Source organism: Podarcis melisellensis (genome assembly GCF_964234715.1).
Source record: "Podarcis melisellensis genome assembly, chromosome: 7".
Taxonomy (NCBI): domain Eukaryota; kingdom Metazoa; phylum Chordata; class Lepidosauria; order Squamata; family Lacertidae; genus Podarcis; species Podarcis melisellensis.
The window spans coordinates 54,266,224-54,277,331 of record NC_138539.1 but is presented as its reverse complement, the minus strand read 5'-3'; the positions used below and the strand labels follow the sequence as shown (position 1 = coordinate 54,277,331).

General features: G+C 45.0%; 1 protein-coding gene across 4 annotated transcripts; it reads left to right on the top strand.

Annotated features, from left to right (window-relative positions):
- Positions 1 to 1,098: 1,098 nt before the first annotated feature.
- On the top strand, positions 1,099 to 10,428 carry PTGR3 (prostaglandin reductase 3; the record flags this gene model as incomplete). 4 transcript variants are annotated; one of them, XM_081919472.1, is made up of 3 exons in its annotated part: positions 1,298 to 1,397; positions 6,196 to 6,503; positions 8,564 to 10,428. In XM_081919472.1, one exon carries the CDS (start codon positions 8,724 to 8,726, stop codon positions 9,486 to 9,488), a length of 765 nt encoding a protein of 254 aa, XP_081775598.1. In that variant the 3' UTR covers positions 9,489 to 10,428. The 4 variants fall into 4 exon arrangements, with proteins under 4 accessions (XP_081775595.1, XP_081775598.1, XP_081775597.1 ...); XM_081919471.1 differs by lacking the exon at positions 1,298 to 1,397 and adding an exon at positions 4,965 to 5,555; XM_081919470.1 differs by lacking the exon at positions 1,298 to 1,397 and adding an exon at positions 4,965 to 5,664.
- Positions 10,429 to 11,108: the final 680 nt, after the last annotated feature.

Sequence of the window (11,108 nt, the reverse complement as noted above, 5' to 3'; positions counted from 1 at the left end):
ATGTGTTCCTGAAGACCAGGAGGACACAAGCAGTATTTTGTGTTTGGGGGGGGTGTCTTTAAATGGCGCTCACACATACACACAAACTCAGATCCTTAAAGATGCTTTAAATCCTTTCGTAAATCGCTGTTGTTTTTCTGCCTTCCCAAATGCAAGTGCTGTTTCCACTAGCGGTAGCTAGCGGCTCTGGGTTGATTTGTACCACCTTACGAGGAAGTGAACGTTTCGCACGGAAGGGGAGGGGCCTGTGGCTGCAGCCAGCGGCTCCAGGAGGCTCCTAATAACAACATTGCCAGATTAGCTGCAACTTCTCTCTGCAAGCCTTAACCCTTATTCGATCTAATAACGTCTCCGAGCTTTCCTTTATATATACAGATAGATAGCTAACATAGGAAGCGCAGCTCGGTCTTTTTCTAAAGGAAAGAGCTGGAAGGAGCGGGAGGGGGGTGGTAGATTCGGCAAGCTTTTAATATGCAATAACGACGGGGCTCCCTTCCTCGGCATGCAGATCACACCCCATAAAAAATTCAAATAGAAAGATCGTGGGGATTAACCACTCCCCACAAAAAAATCCTTTCACCCCCCCCGAGTGAAAGAAATCCGTAGATGCTGTGATCACCAACATACGCTTGTGTGAGTCTAGGTCTGTTCTGTTTGCAGGCTACACAAACGCGCGACGTTTGTGTTCCCTCGGCACCAGCAACTTGGCAGGGCAGGCTGGGCTGAAACAGGAAGAACTTTGTCCCTGTGATATTGTTGTTGGGTTTCTTTTTTCTTTTCTTTTTTTTTAAAAAAAATACTAGTGACGGTAGCACAATATCAGCCGCAGCAGATTTTTTTGCTGCTGCGGCTGCTGCTCTGAGCTTCCTGTATTGTGGAGGGGCTGGAAAGGGAGGTCTCGAGGCAGGCTGCAGCTTGCTGCATTAGACTTTATTTACATACACAAACCGGTCTGTGCAGAGCCTGTCTCCTGCAGCCTGTGCTGAGGTTTGCATGCCTGTGGAAGAACCCTCCTAGCCGAGGAAGAAAGAGCGCCCAGGGGGTGCGGAGAAAGCCGAGCAAAGGGCGGTAAGCACGGCGCGAGATGCGGGATTAGGCATGAGTTTCCACGCCCAGAGCAGCGCCTTGCTGAGGTCTTGGGGAGCTCAGCTGTGCTGGCTGCAGCGGCGTCCTTGGGCGAGCCCCCTCCGGTCTTGCTTGGGTGGTGCTCGGCCCCGGCCCATCGTGGACATGTCCTACTCCCGCCACTTTCTGGATTTCCACGGCTCGTCCATCCCCACCACCATGAAGAAGCTGGTGGTGACGAAGCTGAGCTCAAACTTCCGAGAGGCTGTGAGCCTACGACACGATGCGCCTGTGCCACTCCCGGGAGACGGCGATCTGCTTGTCAGAAACAGGTGAGATTTTGCTTCCCCCTCCCCCGCGTCATTTTCTCTCTCCCTTTTCGCCAACTCTTCTTTGCATCTTCTCCGTGGGTGTTTTTTTGGGAGTGGGGTATGCGATCCCACTTCCGTGCCCTACTGCTTATCCTAACTTCTCACACCCTTTTGGCCTCCCCTCTCGTGTGCACGCAGTCATTCACTCGATGTGATCCTATCAAATCGTACCAGCTGCCATCTGGCGACTGCTGATTTAATTTTATTGTTGTGAATGGCTTACGCCATAATCCCGCGCGCGCACACACACCTCTGTGCAAATGATGAAACGTTTCCATTTGCTGAGAGGTAAAATGTGTATATTGCTTCGCTCTCCCCCTCCCTCTGCTCTCTCTTTTTTTTAATGATGTGTTAAACTGAAAGGAATCACGGGGAGGAGGGACAGCAGGTATTAAGAATGATACAAGCCTGAAGAAGGGTGATAGTTTCCCATCAAATCCACACCTTACGTTTAAAGCACATTCAATCCACATGGTTTCCCCCAGAGAACCCTGAAAACTATAGTTTGTTAAAGAGGCTGGGAACTGTACCTCTGTTAGAGGAAAACTACAGTTCCCGGGATTCTTGGGGGACGGGGGACGGGACGCCGTGTGTGTGTGGAACGTGCTTTAAATGTATCGTGTGCATCTGCTGATCTGAAAGTTGTATGCGACGGGAGAGTTCAGGAAGGGAGTTCAGCAACCAGGAAATGATTTCCAAGTCCCGCCCAGATTTCTGCCTGCAAATGTTTGTTCCATGTTCCTAAAACTGTCACTCTGTGTGTGTGTGTGTGTGTGTGTGTGTGTGTGTGTGTGTGTGTGTGTGTGTGTGTTTTCGTGTGTTCTCATGAGCGAGCGCCCCTGACTTGTTCTCTGTGGATCCTCGAGGGCTATGTTTTATACAGTAAAACTGACTGAGCTGCGTAGATCTCCGTGTGTGATTAATACACAGCAATTGGGACGTTGTATATAGGTTATTTATAGTCATCTCGGGGAGGAGGGGGGGTTGTGCGCGCGCATGTAACACACTCCAGACGTTGTTTAGAGCAAGTTATGTGTGCAACTCTGCCTGTTTCTCCACCCCTCCCCCACCTCGGTCCTCCACGTCACTAACCTTAAGCAAGCCAGAAATCAACAGGAAAGCAGAGGGCCACAAATGACTGCCACCCACCTCTCCCCGTCTCTCTTGAGTGTCTTAACTCCCTGGCCCTCTTCCTCCTTCTACGACTAAAGCAAAGCAGAAGGCACAGACCGGAGGGGGAAAATGGGGATAAGCAGCTCCCCTCCCTGGCCTCACCATGTTTACTTGGAAGTAAACCCCATTCATTTCAGTGACCTTTACTTCCAAGTAAGTCTGATTAGGATTGTAGCCTTCGACAAGGTGTAGAACTATTTTCAGACGATTCCTTTGCCTGGTTTGAGCTACTTTTGCAATGCATCCAGGTCATGGATGAAGTAAAGACGTCACATTTTGCTTAAAGCAATATGCTGTAAATTGTGGGCTAGCAAGTAGCTAACTAGGACTTGAGTTCTCATTTTCTTCCTTGAGCTTTCCTCTCTATATACCTGAAAATTTGTAGAACAAAACCTCTACTTCAACAATCTTAGCAATATTTTTTATTATAAAAATACTCCTACTGCTGCTGTCGCCTTTCTAGATGATAGGATATCTTAAAATCAAAGTGGAGACTTTAAAAGTGGAAAGCTTAAAAATCCATGGGAGAATGTGGAATTCTAAAGGTGTGATTGTGAGTTTGGTGACTATGTGTTGGAGGAGGTTCAGGTAGACCTTAGATTCGTCCCTAACAATCCATTTTTTAATATTTAGAAGTGATTACTTGGTTGCTAATCTAGCATAAATTGCATTTCCGTAAATGTAGCCCTATTGGAACCAATAGGGCTAAAATAGATTAAGCACAAATACACAGAATTATATGATTTGTGGATTACACACACATACAGTACGCACAGTCTTCAGTATGAAAGACAGCATATATCATACCTGTATCTGAACCCTAGCAAAATGTTCGTGTTTTATGTAATGTACAACACCCACAATACAGGGAGAGATGCCCTCCCTGGTGTCAAAGGTTTGAATTGCTGCTGTCATCAGGACATAGTATTTTGGAGAGCAAAAATATGTGAAGCCTTAATAAAAATCTCACTCATGCTGCAGTTAAATTCCTTTGGTTGGGGGATATAGGAGGGGGGGGGATCGGCTGGTTTAAAATGCTGCGTGAAGATAAAATATATCCTGGCCTCCCTGCTGCCTATCGGAAGATTGCTACGTCCTTGTTCTCGAATCTCCTCCCCCGCAACACTTTCTCCCTCCCCCATGAAATTTGAAAATTTATGCATGCAATTTATTTTGTTTTCAATGTAACTCTTTCCCCTCCTGCCCTTGATACTGGGTGGGCTCTCTGGGGACTGGAAAGATGTGCTCGTGCGTTCTCCGAAGTGGAGGCAAGGGGGGCTAGAGCAGCATTCACCCGGGGACTCAGGCAAAGAGAGTCCAAGGATCGTAACTCGTTTTTTTTTTTAAAAAAACACTTTCTCTTTTTTTAGTTTGCAAAAGGTGCGTGTGAGAAATCACAGGATTGGAGTTCGCAACTTTGGTGTCATGTGGATTTGCGTGAGATGTTCAGTTTTGTTGCTGGAGCTTCTCACCCAAGGCAGGAGAGTGCAAAATTAGTGCGGAATAAAGCGTGTTAAGAATAAACCTTTCCACCTAACGCCTGTGCCTACCTTGAAAGCTTACACGGGACTCTCTCTTTCCACGCCCTTGTACACATTCTGGGGTGGGGGGGAGCGTAGTCTAGCTTTGAAAATACTGTGCACTTTATCTCAAACTGAAACAGAAAAGAAAATCAGCTGCTGCGGTGGCTGGAGAATAAACATATTAGCCCCATAACTCCTATGAAAAGAGAAAATGGCATAATGCAAAATAGTACCCCATTCTCCCAAGTAAAACAGACACACGCACATGTTGCCTTGGTGAAATTTAAGTTCGTTTAACTTCTTTCCTTCTTTTTTTAGGACAAGATTTTGTTTAAGTGTCCTTCCCCCCTCTCTCTGGAAAACAGCTCCCTCGCCTTTATTCTGATAATTTCCTGAACACCAAAAATAAAATAAAAATTCCACTCCAGCCTCTTATTCCGAGAGAAATGCCCGCAAACTGGGAATCGATTTGAAACATTAAACTTCTGATCATTTTGTGGGAGCTGTGATTGGGCGGTAAAAGAGGATTGAGGACCAGGAGTAATAAACAAATAAATAAATTTAAGGGGGGGATGTTTTTAAGCCATTCATATATCTCCGTACCTTTGTCTGAGCTCCATCCCACCCCGAAAGGTATTTTCTGGGTTTCTTAGCCAATACGTGACCCAGGAAGAGAGGGTGTTAAGTGCGTGTTTGTGTGTGTTTCTTTAAAATAAAAAGTGGCAGGTCTCATAGTGGGGGCTCTGTTTTTTGTTGAGAGGGGATATCATACAGAAAATTGAGTAGCAAAAGTGGGAAGCAAGACATGGGTTCGGGGAGGGAGTTTGGAGATGGGGGAAAAAATAGGAATGTGGGGCGAAGTGTTCTCAGCGATTGCGCTTGTTTGGTCTGGGAGCTTTCCCCCCTTTTCCTGGCGTGCTCCAGGGTTGGGTGACTTTGTTGTGTCTGCCTGCTCAAGGTCCTCGCCCTACCCCCCTCGGTCTCCTGACTTCTGCAAGTTGTTTTTGAGTAAACGAAGCCGCTTTCTAACCCCACTTTGAAGACGCTTCGCCCCCTCCCCTTTTTCTCCCTTCAAATCGAATGTGTTAGTATAAATAAAGCCGGGGCGAGTCAGCCTGCAATTATTATTGTGGAGTGGGGGGGCTGGGGTGGGGACGGCTCGGATCCGTATTAGTATTAGGAATTGTATCGCTGCTCTCATTTTGCATATTTGCGAGAGGCTTGGGTCGCTTCCTAGGGAAATGCAAAGCACAAAATTGGGAGGAGGGTAGCGAAGCCCCCCCCCCCATGAAGGTCACGTACTTAACCGAGAGAACAATGACTGCGGGTTGCCAACTCTCCTCCTCCACGCAAGTTTGCAAGCTGATCTTGAACTTGCATCTTCCCTTGGAAGCCACCGACACGCAGGCTGCAGACCTTCCTAGTAAGCCCAAGGGAGACTTGACAGCACAATCCTCCCCATCTCTTCCCAGAATCTCCACTGAGTCTAATGGGATTTACTGCCAGTGCCTGTATTTCCCGCGAGTAAGCAGGTAGAGGATCGGGTCTGTACAAATCGCCAAATAACCCTGCACCGCTCCCCCCTTCCTTAGTGCAACTTTGTCGTGGGAATGGCAGGGAGGCCACTGATTTCTCTTCGAGAATACCTCATCAGATCTACTTAAAAAATTACAACGTAGAGCAAAATCACAATAATTCCCCTTATTATCACACCACTGCTGAAATAGGAACGTAGTCCCCCCCCCGGGGGCTGGGATCCAGAGTTGTATTTTAATACAGGAGGGGGGTAGCTGAACTTGGAGGTGGTATTGATTAATAACGAAAATGAACAATGTTTCCACTACTTCGGAAAGAAAGATCTGGACAGGGCAGGCGCCTTTTTCGAGCAGAGGCAGGGAAAAGATAGGGCTTGTTTTGTAAACGCAGCCCCTATCTTCGAGTTCGATGGAGGAATGGTGGGAGAGAGGTTTCAGATGCCTCTTGCGGAGAGGGGCGCAACTCTGTTTTGGAAGAAATGATTTTTTAAAAAGTACGTTGTTTTCGCCCCCCTTGCCTTTGCACAGCCTGCCCAGAGACTTTCTGCCTGCGCTTCCCAGCTGAGCCACGGAAGAGACGCGAGCAGCGCCAGGAGGAGGCGAGGGGAGGGCGAACTGCAAGTGGCCATGTGCTGGCAGAGAGGGCAAAGCGGGAGGCGGAGGGGCCTGGGAGGGAGGAGACCTCCCGCCGACCCCAGGAGGACCCAGCCGGGCTCCGCGCTCCCGCTCTGCTGGGGGCCAAGGCTGGCATGCTCCCTTCTCGCTGGGGTGCCCCATAGATAGGCAACGTGGAGCTGAGCCTCTCCCTTCTTGCACACGCACCCATTTGCAAGCAGGTGCTCAGTTGCAATGCATTCGAGGCGGGAAAGATCACAGAGGTGAACCGGGGGGGGGGGCGTTTTCACCTGTTATTGTTAACAAGGTGTGACTGAGTTTTCCAGCCCCTTCGGCTACTTGCAGGTTGTTGTTTTTTTAAGCCACCCTGTTCCTTATAGCCGCATGTCTTCATCTGCCCGCCCTTGCCAGCGATGTTTTAGTTTAGGGGTAATACGACTTTTTGCAGCGAGGGGAAAGCTCCTGTCTCCAGGCACGCTGCTTCGCTAAGCCGAAGTTGTGCATTTCTGCTGGCTCAGCCCTGTCCTGCATTTTGCATGGGTGTGTGAAACTGGCAAGTCCCGTTTGCTTTGCATCGAGTCTGGGTTGTTGCAAGTAAAGTGCAGCCTAAATCGGACCACAAAGCCCCGACTTTGCTCTGGAGTCACTTTTCCTGCACCGCTTGCGCGGGCTGTTGGAGCAAGCGCAAGCATTGCAGCGCCCGGGACAGGGAAGGGAAGGGGCGCAACAATTAGGATTGCCGAAGGAAGGCTGCAGACAAGCCCCCCCTCGCATGCTGCCTGTGTGACTTCGGGCGCTGGGGGGCGGGGAGAGGCAATTTCTCCCTGCCGCCCAAGAGACACTGTGCGGGGATGAATGAATGAGGCCGATTGCGCGCCCAGCGGACTCTGGCTTAGCAGCCTCTCTGCGAGAAGTAGTTGCGTGGGGTGTAATGCAAAAAGCAGGGAGTTGTCGTGTTGTGTCGGAGCCCTTCCGACCTTGTGCCTTGGCTCTCTGATCTTTCCTTTCTCACGTCCTCAAGGCAACTTCAGCCCCTTTACCTTGAAATCTGCCCTCCTCTCTTACGCTCCCCTTTCAGAATGGGAAATAGGAGTTATGTAAATTTTAACTGGAAGGGGATGCCTTTGTTTTCTAAAAATGAGGTAAAAAAAATGTGTTCCTTGCTACAGATGCAGACTGGATTAAATGAAGAATTAGGGAGACATACAGAAGACACAGTGAATATGCATCTATTTCTGTATCTAGCTATCTGTATTGAACTCTGTACATTTTAATAAATGAAAGAGATTTTTCTTAGAGTTAGAAATGGCCAATGCACTTCCTCCCAGCTATTTCAAATTACCATAAATCCACAAACAGCTCTCTAGTTGCATTAAAATCAATTTTTCACATATTTTCACACTTCCACATAATTAAATGCCATAATTTGTTTATTTTTGGTTATAGAAGAGAAACAGTCACATTGCTGTTTATGACAGAATCATATTTTTGTTTTCAGGTTTCTGTGGGAAAATTGGCTGCAAACTCTGTGTGCGTACAGATAACTTGTATTTCAGCATCATAAGCCACTTCACCACCCATCATTAAATTACTTGTGCCTTTTTAATACCTATGTTCATTTTTACTCGTTAGAGGTCAATAGTGCTCAAAAGTATTGTTGCATAATTTTAGTCCTTCAAGGTTGTTTTAAGGTGTTGTGAGTAATTTGTATACAGGAAAATATTTTAATAATGTGCAAATTAGTTGCATCAAAAGGCAAATTTGTTACAGACACTCCATCCATTTTCTTTAAATTTGCCTGCAGTAACACTTATGACCATCGACCTTGGAGAGGACATTGATACTTCATGTTATCATTAGTCACTTAAATGTGTTGTTATAATCTGAAATGTAAATTTATTGCCAGAGTCAACATATTTACTACTTTGCTCATATTTTAGTCTGCTGTATTTTTTTAATAGAAAAAAGTAGTTTTATTCCCTAGCTTATCAAAACTAATTTCTATTGTTCTTATTTTCATGAAACAGGCAAGGGGAAAATGCTTTGCATGTACAAAATATGTCAAATTGTGTTATCGGTAAAGCTAAAACCAGATTAAAACAACCTTTCCATTTTCATTTTGCATAGAAGGCGTTCCCCCACCCCACCCCCAACTCTTGAGATATTTGAATATGCAGCATTGAAATTTCTTACCTTGTGCATTTAAGCGAAAGGTTTTTCTTACGATGAAAAAAATGCCTTGTCAAAAAAGAGAGCCTAATACATTTTTGTTTGCTTCTAGATTTGTCGGCATTAATGCATCCGATATTAACTACTCAGCTGGCCGATATGACACGTCAGTTAAGCCCCCATTTGACGTAGGTTTTGAAGGAATTGGTGAAGTGGTAGCCTTGGGCCTAAGTGCCAGCGCTAGATACACAGTGGGCCAACCAGTGGCCTACATGAGGCCTGGTGCTTTTGCTGAATATACCATTGTTCCTGCCAAAGAAGCCATCCCGGTACCCTCTGTGAAACCCGAATTTCTTACACTACTGGTAAGTGGAACTACAGCATATATCAGCCTGAAGGAGCTTGGAGAACTGTCTGACGGGAAGACGGTCCTGGTGACAGCCGCAGCAGGAGGAACCGGTCAGTTTGCTGTGCAACTTTCCAAGAAGGCAAAATGCCACGTAATAGGAACATGCTCCAGTGATGAAAAATCTGGCTTTCTGAAATCCATAGGCTGTGACCACCCTATCAACTACAAAACTGAAAACCTTGCTGCTGTCCTTAAGAAGGACTACCCAAAAGGTGTGGATGTGGTGTATGAATCTGTTGGCGGGCAGATGTTTGACTTGGCTGTCAGCTCCTTGGCTACCAAAGGGCGCCTGATCATTATTGGGTTTATTTCTGGCTACCAATCCCGTACTGGCCTTCAGCCTGGTCATGTGGAAATGTTGCCAGCAAAGCTGCTAAGGAAATCTGCCAGCATCCGGGGTTTCTTCTTAAACCATTACCTTTCTGAATACCAAACGGCTATGAAACACTTGATCGAAATGTGTGAAAACAGAGAACTGGTTTGTGAGGTGGACCTTGGAGACATGTCTCCAGAGGGCAAATTCACTGGCTTAGAGTCTGTATTCCACGCTATAGATTATATGTACATGGGGAAAAACATTGGAAAAATTGTAGTTGAATTACCTCACTCTGTCAACAGTAAGCTGTAAAAACAGAACAATGATATAAATCAAAAGAGGGAAAATGGGCACTTTATGCTTCACAATAACTATTTCTTTAAAGTTGCCAATGGGTAACATATTAAAAAATAGCATGTAGGCTTTCGTTAAAAAATATTTGTTGAATTTAAGTGGCTTTGTGTTCTTTAAAAATGCCATGTGTCGTTGGCATTGCATTAAACAGTTCTGTGTTTTTGTCTGGGAGTTTTGAGTGAACTAAGGATTAAACTTGCATTGGATTTGAATCTGGCCAACTATGAAATCTTCACCTACAGCTTTCCTCTCGAATTGAGTAAATAAAGGCATATTAATATTTTAAGTGAAATCAATAATATTATCGATTCTTCCTATAAAAAAGGATGGGTGCAATTCACCTGGACATTCTGCTTTAGCAATGGGAGTCAAGCAAGAGTGCTTTTCAGTAGCATAGGGCAGCATCTTAGCGGGTTGCACTTGATATAATTTAAAAATGAGAAATTATCTTTTTTCAGTTGTGTTGGTTGCAAATAAAATAATAAAATGCAGATTTATGTAACTCAAAAGATATATTTTACTAGTTACGAAAGTGCCAGCTTTTGTTTTTAAATGAAAGTTTGTTTTAATTTTATATAAGGTTTTATAGTTATATTTTGAAATCATGTTGTAATACCAGTTTCTAACTATTCTTTTGGCTATATTAACCCGTTAATTGGGTTAACTTTGGTATAACGCTACATTCTACTAATAGTAAGGCAATCTTAAGAACAGCGTTAACGAAGCCCCTCACCTTACAAGGAAATGGTGGTGACTAGATCGCTTGCTTATAATGGCACCAGAGGACTGTGCTGAACTATGCAATAAGGTGAAGCCTTTGTAATAATTTATATTTCAACCTTTGTAAGAATTTATATTGTTTTAAAGCATTAAAATCATTTTGACTATTATTAATTTTTTTACACTATGCTTCAGTTGTCCATTTATTCTCTTCCGTTATTTTTTGTGCAACTTCAACTGCAATCTTATGACTACTTACCATTAAGTAAGCCCCACTGAATCTCTGCTGAATGGGACCTACTGTTAAGCAGACAAGCCATGTTTCTTAGTTGGCTTCAGATTGCCTGTTTAGTTGTTGTTTTGTGAGAAGGGGTTAATCTCTTTAAGATGAAGATGCAAAAGAGTGTTTGCTGTTTCCAAAGACAATACACATGTGGAATAAACTGGCACTTTAAAATATGTAGCAATTCTCCACTTTCAGCTATTTGCTTTTTCAGGCATTCTGGCAATCAGTGTTCTCGTTTAAGGACACTCTAATGTTTATTGTTGAACAGATTCCCCTTTTAGGTTCATAAGCATGGTTTTTTAAATTCCTGCTGCCCTATAGCTAAAAGCACACCCAAGTAGTAGGGTTTCGGCCAGCTCGGCACCACCAATTGCAGTGGGACCTTAAGTGGCTTAAATCCAGGTATTCCAGTTAAACTGGGTTTTGGACTGGGATGTTGGAAAATTGGCTTGGTAGGTGAAACCCAAAGTATATTTTGGATCCAGCAGCTGATCACCCTATGGAAACATTCTCATTAGGATGAAGTATTTGGCTTCCCTTTGGTGGTGAACGAAAGTGGAGACAGCTATTTG